General features: G+C 44.5%; 1 protein-coding gene across 8 annotated transcripts in view; it reads right to left on the reverse strand.

The window, feature by feature from the left end:
• Window positions 1–3,108: 3,108 nt before the first annotated feature.
• The window catches only part of lrch1 (leucine-rich repeats and calponin homology (CH) domain containing 1), a 106,354-nt gene continuing 83,457 nt past the window's right edge, over window positions 3,109–26,005 (reverse strand). For 2 of the 8 annotated variants that reach the window (XM_015965787.3, XM_015965785.3), the window contains exons 13-20: window positions 25,876–25,912; window positions 23,713–23,829; window positions 22,806–22,878; window positions 21,552–21,674; window positions 12,983–13,092; window positions 12,760–12,897; window positions 12,596–12,673; window positions 4,874–5,362 (exon numbers count right to left, since the gene is read on the reverse strand). In XM_015965787.3, coding sequence (XP_015821273.1) covers window positions 5,072–5,362; window positions 12,596–12,673; window positions 12,760–12,897; window positions 12,983–13,092; window positions 21,552–21,674; window positions 22,806–22,878; window positions 23,713–23,829; window positions 25,876–25,912 — 967 coding nt within the window. In that variant the 3' untranslated portion in view covers window positions 4,874–5,071. Of the gene's footprint in view, window positions 3,438–4,873; window positions 5,363–12,595; window positions 12,674–12,759; window positions 12,898–12,982; window positions 13,093–21,551; window positions 21,675–22,805; window positions 22,879–23,712; window positions 23,830–25,875; window positions 25,913–26,005 lie in introns of those variants that run through there. The other 6 variants (XM_015965790.3, XM_015965786.3, XM_015965793.3 and 3 more) reach the window with 6 other exon arrangements.

A 26,005-nucleotide genomic window follows, 5' to 3' on the forward strand; every position in this document is an offset into this window, starting at 1 on the left:
TCTGTGTTTCTGCATTGAGCTTTTTTCACTCGGTTCAAGACAAGAACAGGCGACTGGGGAAAAATCTGAAAATGGAGCACAAGTCCGTTCAGGTCAGTTATCCAGATGAGACTGAAGAAGAAGAAAATATCATTTCTATAGCGCCTCTCAAGATAAAAATCACGAGGCGCTTCACAAAAACAAAAAATGTAAAAATATAAAAAAGCATTTAGAAAATGTTGAAAAATATATTTAAAATGAGCAAAAATAGGCAATTGTGATTAAAAAATGTTAAGAGAGAGAGTGAACAGGAAAGAGGGAAATCAGTGGATCCTGAGGAAGGTGGAATAGGTGGGGAGAGCAGAATAAAGAGAGTGGTGAAGAAGGTCATACAAAAGCCAGCTCGAACAAGCTGCTTTTTAAAGGAGACCACTGAGTCCACTGATCTCAGGCTCAGGGGGAGAGAGTTCCAGAGTCTGGGGGCCACAGCAGCAAATGATCAGTCACCTTTGGTCTTTAGCCTGGTGCTGCACAACCAGTAGGCTTTGATCACTGGACCTCAGGGACCTGCTGGGGGTGTAGGGACTGAGAAGATCACCAATGTAAGATGGTGCTTGTCCATGTAAGGCCCTATAGACCAGAACCAGGATCTTGAAATGAACCCTGAAGTTGACTGGCAGCCAGTGAAGCTGGAGGAGAAGCGGGGTGATGTGGGTGTGTTTGGAGGACTTGGTCAGAAGCCGAGCACAGGCATTCTGAACCACCTGTAGACGGTTCAGGGAGGTTCTGCTCAGACACGTGAAAAGAGAGTTACAGCAGTCTAAGCGTGAGGAGATGAAGGTGTGGAGAACTGTCTCAGATGAGACTGAGAGACCATCTAAAGGCTCTGGAGCCCTCTGCAGCTGCTCTGGATTCATCAGCTGATAGTGCGACACTGAGTATTGAACCTTTTCACAATTGAGATTCTGAATGTGGAAATTTCATCAGCTGTAAGCCACGATCATCGCAGTTCCAACAAACAAACAGAAGCCTTTAAGTTGATTTACTGACAAATGACCTTTAGCATCAGATTCTAATTATTCCACATTCACCCGCGTGCGTCTTCAGCCTGTTGGTGCAGGAAAAGCAGACCGTGTGTTTTCAGACGTGAGGTCTTTACTCAAAGTGTTGACAAGTACAGTATATACAGTATTCACAGCAGTTGAGTGACGTTACAGGGACTTTCATGCAAACTGTACAACAACTCACAGTTACAAAAGGATGTTACACCACAGTTCAACAGACCTGAAGATAAGTCACAAAAATAAAATTTATCCCAGTCAAAAGTACAAAAGTGAGCACAGGCCGTTCTGGACCAGGTTTATACAAAAGAGTTTAAAAACAACACTGCTTCCTGTTTAACAGGGGTGACTGGCGTCCTGAACTCAACTCTGCTCTAGAGGAGGTTTCAGATTTCAGCAGATCCCAAAACAAAGATGTTCTTGAAGTTTAAAGTGCAGAATCGAGCAGAAAACATCCGTTTTGTTGCTTTTCCCCAAAAACACGAGGACAGGGTGAGCAGAGAAGTGTGGAAGACTCGGGTCCACTCTGACCACACGGAAAACCTCTTTGTCCTGCAACCGTTTCCATAGCAACAATAGTTATATTCTGTTATTTAAATGGATGCGAGTAATCAGGAATGTTGACATCTGCAGCTCGTCCTCTGATCTTGTAGCGCGTTAACCCAGAACCACAGCTCTCCTGGTAACACCTTCATCAGACACTAAACAGAGGAGGAACACGTTGTTGGGCAGAGGTCACGTCCACCCGGTGGAGGCTCTAATAAAGCCGTCAGCACAACCGCTCATCTGAGCTAACTCGGTCATTTACTCTCTCTTAAGTTAGCTGACAGGTTTCTTCAGCCTAAATGTTCTGATACCCACTCTGCTGTCTGCCACTAGAGGGCAGCACGTCTGCTCCTGGTTTAAGAAACCATAAACCAGTCTGATCAGAGGGAAATCCAGAGCATCATTAAGTATTGAGTCTGAGAACGTTTGGCTGCAGGACGGCGACATGTTTGAAAACGTGAAGCACCGTTAGAGCAGCAAGCCGCTGTGCTGATGCTGGCGCCTCAAACTCACACTCTACTGCCCCTCTGAGGCCGAGTACAGGGCCAGGTCTGAAGAGCGACATGAAACCAGTGGCTGGCAACACACACACACACACACACACACACACACACACACACACACACACACACACAGACAGACAGGAATGTCTGGCTACAGTTAACTTCAAATTAAAACTGCAAAGCTGCATGAAGACAAAAGCAGTTATTAAGAATATCAGTCACAAGTTCAGGCTGCTGATGCGCCCCCCCCCCCCCCCCCCCCCCCAACACACACACCTCATCCATGTAGCATATCTTCTTACGGCGTCTCATGGACAGAACCAGTGATGAATCTGGGATCTGTCTAGTAAACTGGTGTTCACTCATTCCCATTAACAAAAGTTTTGGCACAGTACTGAACTGCATGTAGAACCCAGTGACCCTGACCCGATGGTCACTTCCGTCAGACACACATTAGTGTCCCCATAGAGACAGTTTAACACACACACACACTGCAGTAAAACTTAAGAAAATATACACAACTGTACTGAAAATATATTAGAGAAAAATAGTTTTGGGCTATTTCTGCCCGACTATACAACAACTCTCTTCTGTGTGCTATAAATAACTTCAGCTGGCTGATCTTTAGTATTTTGGTTTGATTCAGTCCAAAAGCTCAGCATCATTAAAACATCTGTACAGGTTACACTCCCTTAAGGGTCAGCTTAAACGATGCGTGCATAGAGTGGTGATGGATTCGAATACTCACATATCAAGCCAAGCAGCTTCAAACCCCCCCCGTTTAGAGTTCCCCCCCCCCCCCCCCCATAAAATAATCCTGATGAGTGGAGCCACAGCCAGTCACATAAAAGGCATATCTATAAAAACAAACTAAACTCAGAGTAAAAGTCTTCATTAGAAGACCCCCCCCCTTAAAATAACAGATATTAAAATTATTTCCCTTCCCTGTCATGATGTTCATCACCCCAGAGAACGTATTTGATAAAGTTGCAGGTTTCGTGTGAAAAGGCGGAGCTGGTTAACCATTTTCACCTCCGTCCGCCTGAACTCACAGCTGCAGTTCCTCTGTGTGAACGAGTGAATGCATCCATCTCTGTTGGGTTAGGTCTCCTTTCTGCCTCCTGAAATGAACTTTGGTTTGTGATGACGACGACGCAGAGGCGAGCCGCGGCGTCGAGTCAAGTGACGTCCCGAGTGCTGGCGGGGTCACGTGTAAGCTCCGCCCCTCTGCTGCTCACGTCAGAGCCGAGTGTTTGGGGGAGCCCTCCTCCACCAGAGCCTGCACCGTGATGCACACCTTTACCAGGCCCTTCTCCTCCAGGATGTGGTGAGGAAGACACAGTTTGTCCTGGGAAGGTCACAGTGGGACAGGAGGAACGAGGGAGGCGCAGCAGAGAAAAGGAGTGAAGAAGTAGATGCAGGAAGGAGAGAAAGCAGCACAGGGTTTAGACATAAAGCTGTAAATAAAACAATTTGTCACACAGGGTTTAAACACGACTTTATACCAGTTTCCAGGACAGTCAGATCCACTCAATGCACTTTTAAGCATGAAACTAAATTAAATGTGTACTTCTAGCCCGCTTAAAGTTCTAATCAAGTCTAATTCTACACAGCAGCTGGACGTTGTCAGGTTTCACGAGTCCCACTCAGATCCACCAGAACCTTCATGTGCTGAGCCGATCCTCCGGGTCCAACTTTACTTTCATCCACATGAGGACACAGTGTCTTAAACAGCAGCGAAATACAGTAAATCACAAAAGCTCCAGGGGGCTGAAGGTGTTGGGAGTTTGTTACGCCAAAGCCTGAATCCCACGTGCACACAGAAGCTAATTAAGGTTTCATTCAGTTTCTGAGAACTCCTCCCACTGCAGAGGCAGACACCTCAGCAGCACACCCATGTCACCAAAACCCGACACAAACAATAATATATTCATCTGGACCGACTGCAGACCGAGCAGCCCTTCAGATGATCTCCTAAATCAGGCTTATTGCATATTGGTGTGAAGCAGCATCAGATAAATGCAGACATCGTCCTACAGGTCAGGAAACACATAAAACAACGTAAACTGAGAGAAATTTACAGTAAATATGTTCAGCAGCTTTGAATAATGTAGTTTATTAAATATGGCTTCCGATCACACACTGGAGGACGACCAGATGTGTTTGTGCAGCTGTGCTGTGGTGGGCGTGTCCTTACCGTCTGGTTCGCCTCACCCACATCACACCATGTTCTCTGCTGTGCTTTTTAAATCACAAGCTGAATATAAAGAGTTAAAGGCCCCAAAACACATTTGTCCCATAAATGATCCTGTAGCTTGATGATGGAGGGTGGGGATATCTCCAAACGGTTGCTTCTGTGATTTTAAAGGTTGTTATTTCGGTTTAGTTCTTGTTTATGAACCAAAAACTTCTAAAATCATGAACTACCTGTAGTGCTTACATGTCTGAGAATACCAAACTTATTACAACTTGTTTCTTCACGATGAGACCTACGGTTGCTGGAAGAGTTGAGCCAAATAAACATCATCCACTAGCATTACAAACGCACCACAACCTAACCCTGTCTGTGGTTTAGACCCCCGACAGAAGAGCTTCTCCGTCCAGCTTCCTGTAGAGGAGGCACCAGCATCTCCACACGTTTCTGTCCCGGTTTCCAAAGCATCAAACAAAAGTAGATGTTGAGGGGAGAGCAGCAGGTTCATGCTGAGGGTCCATTTGTGTCACATGGGACAGAGAACAAACAGCTGTGACTGGATCGGATCTAAAGAGTCATCGGGTCAGAGACGTACTGCAGGACAGCGCCGGCGTGTCTGAGAGGTCCTGGACGGGACCGTCCAGCACAAAGTTAAAAGGGCAGAAGGACTACGACTGATGCAGGGTTTGGCTTTGTGTGCCGTTTGTCCCACATGGCACAAACACAACTAAATAGGGAGGAGGAGCCTGGGAAGAAAGAGGGTGGGGCTTGAAGGGCTGTTGCCATGGTTACGTCAGCTCGCTCCAACTGTAAGCCACAAACAGCAAAACTAAGCAGAGGATATGAACCAGGCTGGATCCAATGATGTCCCAGACCTGCCAAGCAGGAGGTGGGGTTTGGGTGGTGACAGAGACCACTGAGGGAGTCTGTGATGACCTGCAGGAGGCGGGGCTAGCCGACATTGCTTCATCTTGCTTCCTGTTTACAGTGCTAGTATCGAAGGTGACCAATGCTCGAACAGTGCCGTGGACTGGCTGCAGACGGCACTGGGTGATGTCGTAGGGTGAACAGAGAGAAGACTGGCGACCCCGCGAGGAAGGGAGGGGTATTTAAGGAATAAAATGACAGAATAAAAAAATGAGGAGAAAGAGGTGAACAAAATAGGAGGGTGAGGGTTTAAATGGGGAAATATAAAAAAAAAATAAAGAAGAAACAACCCATAAGTGAGGAAAAAAAGGCAGTGGGTAAAAGAAGGTTGGAGAGTTCATAAACAAATAAAACAAACAAACAAACAAGAAGAAAGGATGTGATCCAGCCGGCAGGTCAGAGAAGAAAAAGAAAAGGGCAGAATGTTAACCAACAGACCCAGAGGGCACACAGATCAAAGTCACGAGTCTGAGCTGGCAGGGAGCAGCAGCAGGCAGCGGTCACCATGGCAACCATCAGGGATGCTTACTGAGAGACAGCTAAACTAATTCTGGTGACTGGTGTGACCTTCCTCTCCCAGTAAGCAGCCCTGTGATAGGAGGGTGGGAGGAGGCAGCTGATGGAGAGCACAAACTTTGCAGAAGCTTTGGCAGGAAACAACGTCCACAGAGAGGCTGGAAGCAGTCAGCAAGCAGCGATGGGACTCACAGACCAAGCAGGTTAGAACCTCATCCGGAGGAGATGGGCTGTCCTCACAAAAACCCAGCAGAGTAGAAAATACAGTTAACAACATCAACAGTAAAATTCACTACACTCGAAACAAAATGCCCACATACACACACACACACACACACACACACACAAAGGTCTGGCCTCTGGGCCAGGCCCGGTGGCTGGGATTTCACCCATGGGGCAGACCCACCACCTGCACGAGGAGCACGAAGAGACTGGTTTATTGTAAATGGGGTTGAAGACCCAGGTAGGGGCTTTAGGGGCCTCATCATCAGAAACTGAAACCCAAGTCACTGAGTGAGGTCGGAGTCTCTTCACCAGTGAGCGACACGGGGCAAGGGTGGGTTCTTGTTAGGCCTTCAGAGATTCAGACGGTGTGTTGGGTTTACCCCAAGGGGTAAAAGGGTCGCTTCCCTTCACATTTGGGGCGAGGAATGGGTCAGGACTGTTGTTTGTGCTTGAGAACTCTGGTGAAGAGGAACAGAACAGGAAAACGCCAGGTGGACCTGGTAGACCCAGCGTGTAGTCCAAAGTCTGCTGGGAAAGACCCGCCGAAGAATCTGTCAAGCTTATCTTTCATTTCCAACAGAAATTGGATCCGAGGGAAGTCAGGAGCACCGGGTCCAAATTAGGCAGCCGTTAGACGTAGCAGCCTCAAGTTTGCAAGTGGCAATCGTGGTGGAAACCCCCGAACCCGCTGGTGGACACCAGAGGTTTAGGGGAGCCATCAGGCTGCAGAAGGAGGCCTACGGGGTCTCCAGAAGCAGCAGATGAGAACTGGAAGGCCGATCAGTGTGCAGTATTGGCAGCTGCTGAGGCAAGGTGCTGATTGTAGGCGGAGCTTGGCAAGACCATGGAGAGAGACTACTGATGGATCTGCTCCAAACAGGTTCTAGCAAACTTGTCTGGTGCCTCAGGGTGGAAGGCAGCAGCTCACTCACACTGTTGAGCTGCGGACGTTTCCAACATTACATCGACATCGAGGTCAGTGCCTGTGGCAGACTGGGGTGGTGGTCCATTTTTAGGCTAGGGAACCGGTGTACCACAAATACAGTGGGACAAGTTGCCCCAGTATAAAAGATGAGAGACATCAGTTATTTTCATCATAGGTACGCTTCAACTGTGAGGAATTAAACGTAAAAGGATCCGGGAAATCACATCGTATGATAAATTTTACCGTATATCTGTGTAGTGGTGCAGAAGAAAGAAGTATTTGGTCAACAGCAAAAGTTCACCTCAGTTAAATGTTTCCTGTAGGTCTCCACCAGGCTTCTACACACTTCACCTGTTCTTCCATGTAGATCCTCTCTAGAGCTGGGATGTTTGAGGCTGTTGCTAGGCAACACAGACTTTCAGGTTCTCTATTGGATTGAGGTCTGGGGACTGGCTAGGCCACTCCGTAACTTTGAAATACTTTTTTATGTAGCCACTCCTTCATGCCGTACGATCCAGCCTGTACATTTCATCTTCAATGCCCTCAGCATTGGAAGGAGGCTCTTGCCCAAAATCTTACAATACACGGCCCCATTCATCCTTTCCTTAATCTGGAATCGTCTGGCCCCCTTTGCAGAAAAGCTGCCTCTAAGCGTATGTCTCCACAGCCATGCTTCACAGTGGCGTTCTCATCTGACCACATGACCTGATAAATGATACATGACCTGCACTTGTAAAGCACCTTTCAAAGTCAGAGGACTCCAAAGCACTTTATACTACAGTGTATGTATCATTCATCCATTCACACACACATTCATACGTTGATGGTGATAAGCTACGATGTAGCCACAGCTGACCCGAGTCTCACTGACAGAAACGAGGAAGCATTCTACCTATCCCGAGTGCTGCACAACGACGTTACCGGTGTTGGGCAAGTTACTTCAAAACTGTAATGCATTATCTATTACTTGTTACCCTCATTTTAAAGTAATTCATTACATTACAATATTACTGATTTTAAAATGTAAGGCATTACACTACTTTTGCATTACTTTAAGTTACTTTCACCAAAACAACTTCAATATGAATCTGGTAATGTGACGCTCAGTGAGCTCATGACATATATGTGGAAGGTGATGTGTTGTCTGAGCTAGGATTGCTGTTAAAAGCAGTCAGATATAATAACAGTGCTTTAAAATGATTGTTTATTAAATAAAAGCAACAACAATCTGTACTCTCAGCACGCTGCCATCTTATAGGGCCATCTGATCAGGGAGTGGGGTGGTGGGGGCTCCAAGCCTATATTTGCCTTGGTCCCCAAATGCCTTGATACGGCCCTGGATGTGGGACTGACTTCTGGGGTGATCTGATTCTATCACATGTATAAATATTAAATGCTTATATATTATTGCTTTTCACTGGTAAAAATGTGTATTGGGGATAAATCTATCTACTTTTTTCTTTTCAAGCACTTTGTTTTGTTTTCTTGATTTTATTTGAATAATTTCCGACCCTTTCCCTCTCTAACCTTCCTGCATGCTGCATGTTTTCTCCGTCTTCCAGAAAAACGGTTTCCTAGATTTCCTACTTTCTAACTAATCAGCCAAAGAGATCTACCGAACACAACAACAACAAAAAAAAAAGCTTAATATGCGCTGCGCTCCAGGAGCAATGAGTTGAAATCACCGGGGCACAGATTATGAACTCAGCTGAAAAGTACATGAAGTACCAGAGACTATGGGCTGATATAAACGATCGCAAACTAATTACGTTGTTTAGGTGGAGCGATTTTGTGAATATAACAGCGGCCGCGCGCAGGACGCAGCTGGAGTATTTGAGCCATTACCACTGCATCCTCTCTGCTCATAGAATGCCCACAAAGCTGAGTCCATAAATTACGTCATATAGCGTAAATCCTCTAATATTGGCCTGTATTTAATTAACTGCCGGTTATCATATTTTGGCCGGTGTCAGAGTCAGCGGAGGTGAATAATGGCCGTTTTTTAATTGTGGCCGGGTGGAATGTGGTAACAAGCAAGTACGGGGGGCGGTTGTGTCATCCGTCTCACTTTTGGTTTGCCAGTGATAGACCGCGAGGGTAACTTTGACCGTGCGGTGACGAAGAGGAGGCAAAAATTTGATATCAAGTTCAAAAAGAACGTGCTGATTATGCTGCAGAACACTCTGGGGAGCAGTAGCAGGGGTTGTATGAACTAGTCACTAGTCGACTTCACCGCTCTATAGTGACTTTTTATGCCTGTCATCGACTAGTCGCTGTCACGTGATAATGACCGGCAAGATGCAGTCCTCAGAAAAGACAGCAGCCTGCTGTCAGCAGGTGACAAGCTCCTGCACGTCTGGAGGCGACGCGCTGTGCCAGAGCGTCGGTACCGACACCCGCCGTAAAACGGACATTTAACCAAATTGTGACGTTTACCCTCTTGCAATTTAACCTTCCCCTCACCCCATCCTAACCTTAACCAGCTTGCGCATGCAAAGCTCTGATTGCTGACGCGCTCCAGACATCTGCGTCCTGAGCACGGCCTCAGTAACATTATCAAATCAGGTGTCGCCACCTCAAAAACTAATTTAACACACGATCGTTCATGTCGGCTCATTTCCTTTTATGTTTTCTGTCTTTTATTCTTTTATTTGTGCCTGATGCGTTTCGCTGCTGTGGATCAGGGCGCATCACGTGTTTTGTCCTCGGTGACGCACCTAACTGATGTGGCCGGCGAGCAGCGCGCACTCCGCTGTTTTTGCGGTCGGTAGATCTTTTAGAACTGCAATTCAAAGGTAACTCATAAGGTGAATATATATGAACCCAGGTAGCAGTTTTTCTTTAGGATTGAGAGGAGATGCAGGAAGATAATAAACAGGCAGGACAGAAAAATAGTCAAATAAAAACAAGTTAGTTTTTGTACCTGGTGGTTGCAACAAACAGACACCATTGAAGGTAATCACAAGTGAGGAACAGAAAATTAAATAATTATTTTACTGTTTAGAGCAGCAGGAACTCCGAGAGGCTGCAGGCGCATCAGTGAGTTTGCGGCAGCTGCGCAGGGGGAGGGGGGAGAGGGCTGAAGCAGAAACTACCGTTGTTAAAAGAAATGTGTTTAACTTTGAAAATGTGGGCACAATTTTAATTGTCAAAAACTCCAGCGAACCATTAGTTCATTTTGCTCAAATAGAAATTGAGGCCTGCCTCTAATTCTGGTCCTCCTTCCAATAAAGGCCTGGAGCTTGAGTCAAATACAGGCCCGGGCCTGTATTAGAGGATTTACGGTATATATATATATATATATATATATATATATATATATATATATATATATATATATATATATATATATATATGTGTGTGTGTGTGTGTGTGTGTGTGTGTGTGTAAGGAATTCAGCCACAGTGTGCAGCAACAACCAGTTTATCTGTGCTCACCACGTATACGATCCCAGTCTCACATCAGCAGACACACAAGTTTAAACTTGAAGTGACTCACAAAGCTGAGCCGGCAGCCTGACACTTCCCTCCCACTAACAGCTTCTTGTAAGCAGGAAAAAGGACGTATTAATGCTGTTCAGATGGTCGACTCTAAGTAGCTGAATGAAAGAGACAAGCTATAGAAAATCTCCTGTTTGAATCTACTCAGTGCTGCTGTTGTTATTTAGTCATCAAGTCGAAAATACAGGCCCGGGCCTGTATTAGAGGATTTATGATATGTGGATTTTTTCAGGCTTCCCGCAATTTGAATTTTTAGGAAACCCACATCTTGATTCTGGGTTTAAAAATGCATTGTAATTACCGCGTTACTGACAATTGTACAGAGTAAATATTACCATTTTCTTTCCCTGTAATGCCTTACATTACCACATTACAGCAAAAAGCAATGCATTACAGTAATTAATTACTTTTGTACCGCGTTACTCCCAACACTGTTACTAATGATAACTTTCATTACTGTCGTCCCAGCTCTCTTCAGTTCAATGACCGGTCCCTCGTGTAGCTCTGGGCTGTTTCTTCACTCCTCTCAAGATCATTTATTCCCCATGAGGCGAGATCTTGCATGAAGCCCCAGATCGAGGGAGACCATCAGTGATCTTTCTATTTATTCCATGACTTAATATTTCATCCAACAGTTGATCCCTTCTCGTCAAGCTGCTTGCCTTTTGTAGATTGGCTCACTGCAGTCTTCTGAAGAGGTACAATTCTGTCCTTGGTGTCCTTAGACAGCTCTGGTCTCGGCTGTGGTAGTTGGAGTCTGACTGAAGGTGTGGACAGGTGTCTTTTATACAGATAATGGGCTCAAACAGGTGCCATTAACACAGTGGAGGAGAGACAAGCTTCTTACGGAAGTAACGGGTCTGTGACGACCAGAACTCTTGCTTGCTTGAAGGGGCTAAATCCTTATTTTCTGCAACATTATACAAATAAATTCTTTAAAAATCATACATTGTGATTTTTTTACATCCCATCTCTCACAGCTGAAGTGTGAAAATTACCGACCTCTCATTTTTTAAGTGGGACAGCTAGCACAACCTGGGTCAGTATGAAGAATGTGTGGCTGGGTTTGTTTATTTTGAACTCGGTTGAGATCAAAGAAGAGCAGTAAAGTATTCACGGGAAAGATTTACACAGGTGGTGTGTGTGTGTGTGTGGTCTCCATAGTGTTTTTATTTATTTATTTTTTCATTTTTGACTTGAGTCTTGACAGCCTTCCTGTAATTGCAGTACCAAGAGGTTTTCCACCTCAGAGTTTTAATTTTCTATTACATTTAGTAAAGTAGCTCGTTAGTAAAGAAGCTCGTCAACAAGAAAGGACAAGGTCTGCTCCTTTGAGAAAAGTGGCTGAAGCATCTACCAACACAGCGAGGTCAGTGTTCTTAACTCAGACGTTCGTATTCTAGAGCTTCTTCTTTGGAACGTTCATCTTTAGCTGTGCTGCTATGCTACAGGTTTAACAGAGCTGAGCTAACGACATGTGTACTTCCCACAATGCTGTACTATTATTATAGGAATTCACACACACACACACACACACACACACACACATGGACAGAGACAGTCGAGGCAAACAGAGCAGCATCACGATGCTGTTGCTGTAAACAACCCCTGGTGATGAAGAAGCTTCAGGCAGCCATGGTGGCAGTGATGATGTCAGCATTACAGAGGCATTACATTAGGGGGGGGGGGTTCAACCAGAGCTTGGAAAAAGGCTGAGTGGTTCTCGGGTTTTATGATTACAATTGGAGACAAATCACTTTGGAGCATCTATGGCTGCCATCTACCTGTGGACAGGTGCTTACAGGAGAACAGAATGGAGAAGTTGTTCCACACAAAACCATCAGCGTTTCCCTCAGGTCTGGTTCAGTGTCCTGCAAAAATCCTCCGTTCATGTTCAGAACATCAAGTTCTTTCACTCCCAGGAAGAAAACGCTTGCAGGACACCTTCAGAGATTCTTGAATCTGTTGTGAAGACCATAAAAACCTAAAAGGTGAATCCAGCAATGAACTGGGAGCGTTTTCAGGTCAGAGGTCTCTGTGTGGCGGCTCGCTTTGTTAAGACTCAGTGATGTTCAAATGTGCTGGACCTTAAACAGAACTGGGTTCAGACGTTTGTTTGTCTGCCTTCACATGACAGTTCCAGACGGAGAACATGAAACCGATCTCCAGTTCACAGAAGCTTCCCCTCAGAGGAACCACAGGTGTGGCGTCTCTCTTACCTCTGACACACCGATCTTTTTGCAAGCATCCAGGAAGTTCTCCACATTCCTCCGACACTTGGCCATGCTGAGTTTGGGCTGGATGAACAAGCAGAAACATTTTTACACAGTATCTAATAGCATCCTTCTGTTCCACGATGACTAACTCTGAGAGTCACACGTACCACTGCAGGTGAGGGGACATGGATGCTGGCGACGGAGCGCGGGCGAATGTGATTGGCCAGATGGCAGAGCACCACGCCATCCATCAGAGACGAGCTGAGGTCTTCAGGAAGGACCACCTTCAGTCTGCTTTCTATGAGCTGAGGAGGAAACGAGCAGAAACATGAAGATGTGGGGATGTGTTGCTTCATAAAGGCTGTTGCATGAATCCACCAAACATCTCACATCTCTCAGCTGCTCCATGAGCTCCAGCTCCTCTCGCAGCTGCTCCATCTTCCGCCTCATAGTGAACTGAGGGTCCACAGACTCCAGACTCTTGTGTGTTCGCAGAAATACTACAGCAACAAGAAAACAGGATAGGTAACGCCACGCTGAGCCGCATACAGCAACAGGCCGCTCGCCTCAGGGAAAGGCTAAACTGAAGAGTGATGCCAAAGCTCTGTTAACCCTAACCCTCCAAAATGTGTGAGTTTAAACAAACTAGAGACCCTGAAACCGCTGATCCATGCTCTTCTGCTGCTAATGATCAGGCCTGACAACATGATCCAAACCCTCCAGGACTCTCACGTCCCCAACAGCCAAGCCTTCAGGACAGACCTTCTTGTTTCTGATCTTAAAAGCATTCATTATTTATTTTATTTTATTTTTATTGTTATTTATTTGTTTAATTTCCTAACATTTCTGACCTGTTTACAAATTAACTCCACAAAAAGGCTGCGTGGTGGCACAGTTGTTAGCATTGTTGCCTCGCAGCAAGAAGGTTGCAGGTTCGAGACCCAGCTGCGGTCTTTCTGGGTGGAGTTGCATGTTCTCCCTGGGCATACGTGGGTTTCCACCGGTTTCCCCCACAGATCACCACATGCCCGATAGCTTAAGAGTTGCACGTCACTTTGGATAAAAGCTAAATAAATAAACATAAAAAAGAACATTTCTCATCATCAGCGTAAAATCTAGTTTGTTGTAACAGAATGAAATGACTGTTTTCCCCCTCCTCTGACACAGGACTAGTCTGCATGAGATATGGTCTCAAGGTCTCATGCATTCCTTCTAACCTGCTTATATTCAGCTGAACAGAAGAATGAAGAATGAACTCTTTTCTTTTAATTAATCAAAGAACTCTATTTTAATAAAGCTAATCCATCAAAGTGTTAGTCAATAAATAAGATGTGACCGACCTGTGAAATCAAAATATTAATGACTTTATTATAATCCTAAAGAACATAATAAGTAATATGACTTTAAATATTCCAACAGGACTGATCTCACGTAGCGTTTAAAGACATGGCACATTACTTTCACTGATCCAGTCAGAATCAGACAGATCTGACAGAGGCGTGGTTTTGGTGGTGCTTGGTAAATCTGTCAACTTTTCATTCGACCATAAACCAAAACATCCGAAGTATAAAACTATGCCCACGTCATCTTTAACGCCAGTTCAAAGCATTCTAGAGAAGTTGACGGAGTGGCCAATCCGTAACTCTCCTCTTCAACCAAAAGAACCAACGACAAGCTGGGAAATTCGTTGTTATTCCAACTGCTGCAACGATTCCCTTCAGAATAAAAGCTGAACCATCAAGACCCAGGCTCGGGTCTCACCAGACGCCAATAAAATTGTCGTGACCCGGAAGTATCTCACAGACTGGTCTGGTCGGCAACCGCTGCTTTTCTTACCGGCTTCGGTTCCAGAGAAGGTCAAGCTGGACCTCGACATTCCTGATCTAAAGGGGACTTCCATGAAGGGTAGGTAGACCGGCAAAATGGCGTCGAATGTGTTTATGAATCTCCTAACCAAAGCTTAATGCGAAGACATCACCTTCAGTTCCCATTCACCGTCTCATCCACTTTAGTTACACCATACATGTAGTGTTTAGAGTTAGTCTAGTTTAATTTGTTAGTAATAAAATTCTTAACTCTTAAACTTGACTCTCTCTTCTGTATTCTCTGAGGGAATACGAAGCTGTTATCTAATCCCTGCATTAAACAGTTCCAATCTTCTGGTTAAAAAAACCTCACAGATCCATAAGGTTGATTTCATATTTCCTATGGAATCCTATGCCTTATGGCTTATTAAATAACATGTAATTTAATTCATTACATTGTTAAAGTTTAGCTTATAACAGTCCAACTCGTCTCAGTCATCATTCCATCTTCATCAAAATGTCCTAATTTCATTATTAAACACTAATAACATTTTTACTCTGTAAATAAAAAAGCTGGTTGAGAGAGAAGCAGCTTTTCTGAACCAGGTTCTCATCAGAACACACACACACACACACACACACACACACACACACACACACACACACACACACACACACACACACACACACACACACACAGATCAGCTCTTACAGATAGAGAAACAGCATCCATGTTGGTCCCATGTGATATTTCGTGTTATGGTTCTGAATCAATATTTTAAAGTGAAGTATGGATTTTTATTCATCTACACCTGCGTTATAACGCAGGTCACCCGTCGTGGCTTCACAATTTCGCAGATTTTTTCCCCCGTCAATAAATAAACGGTGACAACGATGATTGACATTAACAAAAATCTGAAAATGGAAAAGAAAGGCAAACAGAGAAAAGAACCAATCACAGTGTTGGATCCGGCCGCTGTTTGAACAAGCTAGTGGTAACCATATATGCATGTATATAACAGTGGAACAATTTATGTCTAAAAGGAGAAAATGTCCTCCAGTGGGAGGAAAATCATTAGATGTGACCATGTGACAAGTGTTTGCGTGGTGATCACACATCAGGGTCTCTCCTGGCTTTAGAAGTTACAGCGGTAGCAGCGAGCAGGGCAGGAGATGAATGCTGGACTCAAATCAAACGGAACACACATGTGACACATGTGGTTGTGTTATTGTTTTAGTGGCGCTGCTACAGTAATATAATCAGCGTTTGGTGTTTTTGTGAGAAACAACATTCAGGCAGCTCACTTTAGTTCATTAATTTAGAGGAAACTAATAAATACACCTGAATATAAAGTGTGTAGTGAGGGGTTTTCACAGGCTTAAAACCTCTAGAATAACTGTAAAAAATAAAGCTGGCTAGGTCACAGATTTCGCCTTTTGCAGGTTATTTTTAGAACATAACCCCACAATAAATGAGGGACCACTGTACTGCGAATCCGTACAGACCAATGCATGCACACCACCACCATTCCTACCCCTCCCGCTCGGACCGGGGTGTGGAGGCGTGCGTTCGGTTCGGAGGCCACAAAGAGAACCTGGCCTTTGGGTCACCTATTGAGTACCACTGTCCTACAGCTTTATATTTAGTGTGCATTACAATGAAAATATGAAATAGTACTTGGCTGGGTGAAAGAAAACAGGAGCCGTACGAACTGCTGGTATCTGTCAGAATGCTACTAATGCTTGTTGTCAACTTTACGGACCGTCAAACTATCAGCTGCTGGTTTGCTTAACATGTTAGCTCCAGTTTTCACACTTTATATGTAAGCTCTGGCATACAGGAGGTTTCCATTGTAGGTCAAGGTTCTCGATTGTTCCACGTATGATAATGAGTAGGGCTGCACAATATATTGAAAAATTATCGTCATCGCGATAACAGGACGTGCGATAGGCCCATTGCAAAGCACGTCAAAAACGGCGATAAATGTTTGGTTCAAACATTTCCATCCGTGTCATACATCAACTTTTTGTAAACCAGCTCTATTTTTTACGCGGAAGTATTATTTGACCAATCAAATGTAGCCCTTCTGATATGCGGCCAATCAGATGGGTCCGTTCACGTAATACGTCCGCCCCCTACATAGACCCTTACCCCAAAATTCCACTATCTCCACTCCGCCCCTGCTTTCCACTGCCGCTCGCCTCCCTTGTTCGTCATGCTGGCTCAGAGCAACGAACACACTTTGTGCTGAGGTTTCTGGAATCAGCGCTGCTTTCAAACGTGAACGTGAGTCCGCTCGGTGTCGTTAATCAGCTGATAGTAACCGGGCTGACTCCGACACGTGCCGGTGAACCAACCCACCTACCTCCATGTTGCTAGTGTTCCACCGGGTGGTGACGTTAGCCCCAGGCTCCGGTTAGCTTCCAGCTAAAAGGCTACAGCACTCTCCTCCCAGTCCCACCCTGCTAAAGAGGGCCTGGAAAAGTTCCCCCACACATCAAAGTGATTTTTCATTTATGAGCTTTTATAACCTTGTTAATCAGGATAGTTGATTTGCTGTTGCACATAAACTGTCAGTCAGAAGCTCTGCTAGCCGGTTATCTTAAGAGGAGCTAGTTCAATTTGTTAGCTTGTTATCAGAATCATAGTTGCAGTTTCATCATCTGAGCTGCTTTTTAAGATCTAGGTAAACTTGTTCAATTTGGGGTTAAAAACAAACGTTTTCACATATTTTCCATGTAGTTTTTTTTTTGCCAGTTCCTCTTCTGAAAGGTAGACAATTGTTTTTCTCTTTCCCTCAGAAAATCTTAATATTCTCCCAGTTTGGCCCAGCGCAGTTCACTTTCCAATTGCAGCAACAGCCTTATATCATAACCACATAAGTGGATAAAATGTTCAGTAGCAATGAGAGAATTTGCTGTTGCATTTAAGTGATGTTAACTATTATTTATCATTTAAACTTATATTCTGATTTTTTTATTTATTCAAAAACCCTGGTAAGGGATGTTTTTCTGTATTTGGAGCATCAGAAAAAGTTTTATGGTGGAGGTGATGTTTTAAAGTCACTGAGAAACTGCATGCATGCAGTTTGTTGTTTTGCTGCTAATACAGTAGCAGGTGCAGCTGCATAATTTTGCAATAAAAATGTTATGTTGTAATGGAATTCATGCATTAGTTTTTGTTTGCTTTGAACCCAGAGCAGACGTCACACGCCAGACGACATCAACACTGCATACTTTAGTATTTGTTCATTTATCGTGAGTAATATCGATATTGCAATATTAAGCACTGTTATCGAATATCGCAGGTTTTCCTAATATCGTGCAGCCCTAGTTCCACGTATGATAATGTGTATAAACACGTGTAACGAGGTTCTCGATCGTTCCACGTATGATAATGAGTGTGCGTAAACACGTGTAACAAGGTTCTCTGTACCTGGACTCAGTAGTTAGGTGTTGGACCTTTCCAGAAGATCTCTGAAAGGTCCAACACCTAACTACTGAGTACACATGACTTTTTTTGATGACACAAATATTATGTAAATACATATTACTATTCATTAAAGTAAAATTATTCATAAGCATTAAGCCCAAAGCACAATGTAAATGTTACCTATGAATTAAGACTAATATTGTCAATTAAATCCAAGCCAAGGTAATCCTGTGTATACAAAGCTGTAGCCTTTATAGAACATGTTCACTTCTGTTATTGGCAAGTGACCATTTAGAAAGCAGATAAAAACTATTGTTTTGTGGAAAAGATTGCCTTAACTTAATCAGTTCAAAGGGAACAACACACACACACACACACACACACACACACACACACACACACACACACACACACACACACACACACACACACACACACACACACACACACGGATGTGATCCATCCTGGACTATTTTCCAGAGGAAGTGGGATAGTCCTTCAGGGACCATTATCCAACACCTAAAATAAAGTGACTAAAATAAACTCCCACATAAATGTGCCCAGACTGAAGCAGACTCATTCATAAAGCAGATGCTACACACTCACACATAAACACACACATGCGCACATGCACACTCAACAGGAGACTCATGAACCTGTCCTTATATGGTCTGTGGCGTCTCAGACGTGAACACCTCCAGAACAGAACGACTGTCTTCTCAGATGATGTTGGCAGGATTTTCTGCATCCCAGATTAACGTTCAGAATAAGCAAGCTGACCAGCATGGAAATACTAGCACCATGCCCCAACAGGGCCCCGATGATCACAAAACATCACCTCTTCTCAGAAGTCCTGCGCATGCTCAGACCGGTCATATCATGATAGAGACTCTAAGAGCTAGAGATCGGAAATGTTATGACATCAACCGGCTCTTTAGTAGGGATTATGCATGTGGGTGGGACTCAGCAGAGGGTGTGTGTTTGTGACTGGCCACACAGAGAAATGAAGTAAACAATAACAATTCTGCCAGACAAACAAAACAACTTATTTTTTCTAAAACAAGTGTAGAAGCAAAGTCCCGTTCACACTAAACCAACCAGGAAAACACACGTTTGTGAGCTCCATACAGCCACTCGGTCAGAATCTTGTGAAGAAATGAAGACACTCAAAGCAGACTTCCCATCAGAGAGAAAGATCCACAAGAGAAAAAAGAGATTTTAGCCAAACGGGAAAAAATACTTAACACAGTTGACACGTCAGTTAAAATGTGAACAGGTCATAATGTTGGGCTTTTTGTGACTGAAGTGGTAAGCTGATATGGAATAAGGAAACTTGTGCAGCAGCCTCCACCTTCAGGATGCCAGAGGGTAACAATTTCCAGGTCATTGGAGAGAGGATGCAGTTAGCAAAACAAAATTAACCCCAGGGCACACCGTGTCTTTTGCTGAGAAGGACGTACAATTCTACACACTCCTTTTTAGACTCGCTGGAGCATAGCACCTAAAAATCCAGGAAGTTGGCAACAGACTCGTGATGCAACATGTTAAATCTGATTTGACTCGAGCTTCCAGTAAAACTCGAGATGTTGTCTGTTGTTCAGAACTACTGGGGCCCAACATCAGGGTCAGGTCCCGCCGCTGCTATGTACAGGCTCTGGGGTAAAGGAGAAAGTTATTAAAGTCACCTCACCAAGTCAAAGACTTGTTTTAAAAGAGCAGGTTTATGAGGAAATGTTTAACCTACTGTTAAAGGTGGGGTAGGAGTTCCTGGAAAGACTTTTTAAACAAGCTACATTTGGAAAATACCCAACTGAAAAGATCCACCCCCTTTCATTAGGCTCCTCCCTAAGCCACGCCTCCAGAATACTAGAAAATGATGGATACTTTAGAGTCAGTCAACCGTTAAAACATAACTTTATCCTAACTTTTAGAACGTCTTTGACAGCTTTCCCTTCAGTATTCCTAACCCGTACTTCACATCAGCGGCGCGAAACGTTGCCGCTTCAAACAGAATCCATTATGGGGGTGATTCAAACAGGCCATGATGTGGAAATGTACAGGCAGAAGTAGCGTGCCACGCACGCTGCTGAAGATGGGATTAGGTGCTGTTTATATCAAGAGCCGCTTCTGGAACACGTCGTCGTCGTCTTCCTCCGCTTATCCAGGTCGTGGGGGCAGCATCCCAACTAGGGAGCTCCAGACCGTCCTCTCCCCGGCCACCTCCACCAGCTCCTCCGGCAGGACCCCAAGGCGTTCCCGGACCAGATTGGAGATGTAACCTCTCCAACGTGTCCTGGGTCAACCGGGGGCCTCCTGCCGGCAGGACATGCCCAAAACACCTCCCCAGGGAGGCGTCCAGGAGGCATCCTGACCAGATGCCCAAACCACCTCAACTGACTCCTTTTGATCCGGAGGAGCAGCGGTTCTACTCCGAGTCCCTCCCGAATGTCCGAGCTCCTCACCCTATCTCTAAGGCTGAGCCTGGCCACCCTACGGAGGAAACTCATTTCGGCCGCTTGTATCCGCAATCTCGTTCTTTCGGTCATTACCCAAAGCTCATGACCATAGGTGAGGATTGGGACGTAGATCGACCGGTAAATCGAGAGCCTGGCGTTCTGGCTCAGCTCCCTCTTCACCACGACAGATCGGCTCAGCGTCCGCATCACTGCAGACGCCGAACCAATCCGCCTGTCGATCTCTGGAACACATCTATTAAAACAGTCAACATAGAGCTAGACACACGGTTTCACTGTAAAAGTCCTGTAATTCTGAAAATAAAAGACTAATACATCAACTCATGTGATCTAACGGCTCGTTTACGCCCAGCATCGTTTGAGAACTGCAGCGGTGTATTTTGCACGGCTTTAATCCTGGCAGTGGAGATGCACAAGCGGCAAGACCAAATGTGCGTGATTTCCTTCTTCCTTTTGGTTAAGTGGCGGGTGGCATAAACAAACCGTGACCCTTGAAGTCTTGAAGGATCTTGTGATGTCACGAGTCCAGCGAGGAGCACGGCAGAGAAGCCGCTCCGTGACTGAGACTCTACCGGTGTGAACTGGCACACAGCCAAGCTTGTGAGTGAACCGTTCAGCGCCGCCGATGCTTCCAGTGTAACATAATACTCATGTAACCGTACAAACGCAGTATGCTAGGTAATACGGCTAGCCCCGCTCTGGGTTCACTTCCTGTTCCACAAATTTAATGGACGGATGGCTCAGGATCCAATCACTAAGAACAAGCCTGTCACAATGGTTGGATGAGGTTTTACCAGGATTGTACGTTTCAGAGGTGATCAAAATGATTCCTTTGTTTGAAAAAAAAAACTTTAATGTATTTGATGGTATTGGTGTGTGAAGAGCATTTCAAGCGGTATGGCAAAAATACACCAGATAATATATCGTACCCCAGTTTTAACTATAATTATGTACAAGGACATTAGATTTTCCATTTTACAGTTAAATTAATCCAAATTTTATCTGTTTTATTATTAAAACTTTGCTTAAAACAAGCAGCACAGCTGAGAGGATGGATATGATGAAAACTGCTTAGCAGTAATATTTAACAATGTGCTTGTACGAGGTAAGCGTTTAGGTCATGTATGACATCATTAGCTAAAGGGGGACCAAAAGGACAGAAACCAGACATAAGGGCAAGGTGAAAAACAGTCGACCAGCTTGTACGGAGGTCTGATGTGGTCAGTTAACAGAAAAAGATGGCTCACCCTGGCTGCGCATGCCTCCGTCGCCACGGCTACGATGTGTGTCTCTATGTAGGAGTGAGGCCTGTGGGAGGAGGGATGGGTCTAGACAGGAGGTAGGGGGTGAGCACGGAAGTGAGGGTGGGGCTACAACCAGGAAGTGATCAGAGGAAAGTGATGTGTGTTGTAGGAAGTTCATTCCACAAATGCAAACCCCAAATACATCAAGATCACCAGGAAAACGTTTGGAAAAACATGGGTCGGAATCAATGACACAAGTATTGATTCAGGAGTTCAGAATCAGTGAATCCAACATTTAAGTCATGCAGGAAAAACGAACAGGAGGAATTTAACAAGAAGACAAGACACAACATAAAAAAAGCACAAAACAAAATCAAGATTAGTGACATTTCACGACACAACTCCACCCGACATGCTGTTAGCATCATGTTAGCTTCCAGCAGCAGTTAGAGACAGACCAGAAACCACTGGCAAAGAAAAACTACAATAAACTACATATAAACAAGGTCGCTGCGCAGTGGCTAGAGATGTTGCCTTGAGGCAAGAAGGTCCTGGGTTCGCTTCCCGTTCTGGGGTCTTTCTGCATGGAGTTAGCATGTTCTCCCTGCGCATGCGTGGGTTCTCTCCGGCTTCCTCCCACAGTCCAAAAACATGACTGTTAGGTTAACTGGTCTGTCTAAATTGTCCTTAGGTAGGTAGGTAGGTGTGTGTGTGTGTGTGTGTGTGTGTGTGTGTGTGTGTGTGTGTGTGTGTGTGTGTGTGATTGTTTGTCCTGTGTGTCTCTGTGTTGCCCTGCAATGGACTGGCTCTCTCTCCAGGGTGTACCCCGCCGATTGCCCGTTGAGAACTCTCTCAGTAGAAGACGAGTAGTGATCAGGGCGTTAAACAGCTGATCTGGTTCACTTTATATGGGCTAATAAGCTCACAGGGATTCTAAACGCAGATGTAGATGGACACCAAAAACTGGGTTATCAAATCTCACAATCAAATATCCATCCAATCAAATCCCACAAATCCAAGTTCAGACATAACCCCGGATTTGTGTTTCTAGAGCCGTGAACTAATAACCTAAACAACAACTAGAAGCTTCTCTACGAGGACTAGCTCACTTTAACCTCCAGAACAAAGCTTATGTTGAAGAGCATTTTGAGCATTCATCTAAAAATATAGGACATGAATACATTGGTTTGGTCCTTTTTAAACGAACCACAAAACTAAGCAGCAGACCTGTTTGCTCAGGAGCCGGAGCCAACTCACCTGAACGAGGCTTCAGTCCAAACGGAGGACTGGAGTAGGACGGAGGTCCGCTGACTGGAGATCTGTCATCTCGCTGCAACAGCAACAATAAAAGAGCCGTTTTAGTCGCAGGACTGGTGTTTGATCACAGAGCAGCCTGCACAGACAAACAGACTTATGAAGGAACGCTGGGATGAGAACAGCAGCAGACACACCCAAAGGTATCTAGTTCCAGTTATAACCTGCTTTTGAAATGAACTGGTCTACAGGCTCACAGCTGGAACTGACTGGTTCAGTACCAAGGGTTACTAACCCAGCACCAACGCATCTGAGGAATCCAGAAGAACAAACATGCACAGTTGAGCTAGGTGGAGATTTTCTAACAGAATTTCACCCCGTGTTAAAATCTGACCTCCAACCTGCTGCAGTCACAACATCACAGCACACAAACACAGAAAGATCTCATCGTGAAGACGCTTAAACAGACGGAGACACAACAGACTTGTGTCAGAGACCAAACGACTCCACCAGGGGACCACAGATCAGACACAAGCGCAGCGTGTTCCTTACACAGGCCGTGTAAGCAGGAACATGTTCATCTGCTCAAACACAGGACAAAAGAAAAACCAGGGCATAAATGCCCCTCCACAGGTGAGTGTGGCCCACTAGCTTCTCCATTCCTCACTAACAGCTTCAGTACATCCAACTTTAGCCGTTTGCTATTTCTAGAGAGCACCGGTGAGAGGAGAGCGTACAGCAGCACAGAGACATGTTCCATGTCCGTCACACACAAAGCTGCTGGATGAAACGTGAGAGGGAAAACACCATCTAACAGCAAACAGACAAGTGGTCTGACTGGGAAGCACGACTGAGGACCGCTGACTCTGATGGTCACAGCTGGCATCCAGAAGTCTGCTGCTATGGTTACCTTCAGTGGCATGTGCCATTCATACTGCCGGTATGCAAGCTGGGCCTGAAAGCGGGCCTTCTCTAGAATCATCTGTCTCTTCTTCTGGAACTCATAGCCACCTCCGTCCATGCGCTGCTACAGAACGCACCAAACATTAAGCTGCATGTGTTTCCCATTCCATGGATACTTACTGGATTACAGGACTTTTCTAGGATGAATCTTCGTTTACACAGAGAAACAGAAAATGAGACAACAAATGCTAAAACTACAAGTTTTCTGTGGTCCTGAAAACATGACTGGACTGTAACAACAAATCACAATTACCAACAGCTTCACCTCCACCACCGTCAGATAGCTAAGTATGATCTGGTGTAGGGGTGGGTGGTTTCATTTCATTCATGAAGTATCAAGAAAAATAATCTTGAAATCCTAATTTCACAAGTGGAACTGGAAACATGAGAATTAGGGCTGGGCGATATGACCTAAAATGTTACCTCATGATAAATGGACGATGACTACAGGTATGCGCAGAAACAAAGGTTGTCCACTAGATGGGGCTGGCACGTGTATCACGTTGAGTCACTTTTTACACTCAAGGTGTTGCAGCTTCTTAAAGGGACACACACGCTGCCAACCTACACACATCTTATCATTTTTTTTATTATCAGATTTATTGACATGGGAAAAATGATCTCGATAAGAGTCAGAAATTTCGAAAGCGATACATTTTCGATTTATTGCCCAACCCTAATGAGAATATGGTGCAAAAGTCCATTTTGTTCAGTAATTCAACTCGTCTTCAACCCTCCCTGCTGTCACCCCTAGCCTTTGGTAGTTCTCAAACATCTTCTAACAGACTTCATTGACCCTACCTAGTATTACTGCCAGAGAATGAATGAATGAATGAATAACTAGAAGTGTTTTTGTGTACAGTGTCAGGTAGAGCTGCACAATGTTATATTTCAGCCATTCCATGACTGCACAATACAGTCGGGTAATATTATTTGTAATATATAATTTTTCGTGCCCAGGCAAAATTAAATATCCTGATGTGCTAATGAGACGATCTCAGTCTGTTCGTTTAGCTCACGTGGATCCAGCAGCTCTGAATGTTTAAAGCTGTGAAACCAAACATGGCTGCAGTCTCCGTGTCCTCTCACATCAGTGAGTAGGGAGAGAGGCGTGTAGTTTCTGAGCTATGTTGGCCGTTGCAATGATGAAAATGAATATTAACAGATCTTTTGCTTTGTTATGTCATCAGATTTGTCGTTACCATCACATTACTCTGAAGTATCATGTTATTTTTGGGCCATATCGTGCAATGTCAGACACAAATTAACTCAGTCAGTTGTCATATAATATTAGGGTACACGACACGTAGTCATCCACCAATCACACGTGTTCTTACTCAGTTGGTGGAAGCAGAACACGAGGAGATGCAGCATTTCTTTATTTTTCATTGTTTTTGCAGCTTTTTCATGCATCAACAACACATCGTGTGTCTCAGTCGGTTGACCTATCGACCAATAGCTGAAGATTTTGCCTCTGCAGGCCTAACCTTTCATCTGTTGGATTGGGTAAGCTGTAGATCAACTGTGTGAAACAAATACGATGCAAACGGAGGTTATGATGAAAACCTGAATGCTACTTCAATAATATATGAAGCAGGACTGTGAACGTAATTTTTGTGGACTGTTTTATTGGGAGGACATGAATTGGATCTTTGTCGATTACTTTTGTTCTAAACTGCTCTGTTTTGTGTTTGTTGGGAAGTTTTCAGATTTCCAAGTGCTTTGGTAAAAGCTCTTACTTTCTCTACAGTTTAGACAGTAGAGTGCTGCAAAAGATTCAGTTTGACCTGGAAGAATGCAACTTACCTCCCGTGGTGCAGAACACATTCACGGGTCAATGCAGCATGACCTAAAGCGGTTTTCAAGTCGACTGTTGAAAATTCTTGTATTTATTAACATTGCACTTTAAATTGTAGGTTATAAAAAAAAAGCAATGTGAATGACTTCTAATATTGTGCAGCCCTACCATCAGATTACTCCTCATTGTCAGAATACTCTGAAATATCATTTTATCATGTCTGGGCCCTTTCACCCGCCGCTAGTCTGGCGACAGCTACCTTGTTTAGGACTGAGCCTGAATTGAAAGGTGGAGAAGACTGAAACAGTGTACCTTTGATACTATGGTGCTGTCGTCACTGTCCTGCCCGCTGATGAAGGGAAACAAGGAAAGAATAAGAAACATGAGACCACACTTAAATCCACCACCATCCTAAATGTAAAGATTTCATTTTCTATCAAAA

This window comes from Nothobranchius furzeri, chromosome 14 (genome assembly GCF_043380555.1).
Source record: "Nothobranchius furzeri strain GRZ-AD chromosome 14, NfurGRZ-RIMD1, whole genome shotgun sequence".
NCBI classification, from domain to species: domain Eukaryota; kingdom Metazoa; phylum Chordata; class Actinopteri; order Cyprinodontiformes; family Nothobranchiidae; genus Nothobranchius; species Nothobranchius furzeri.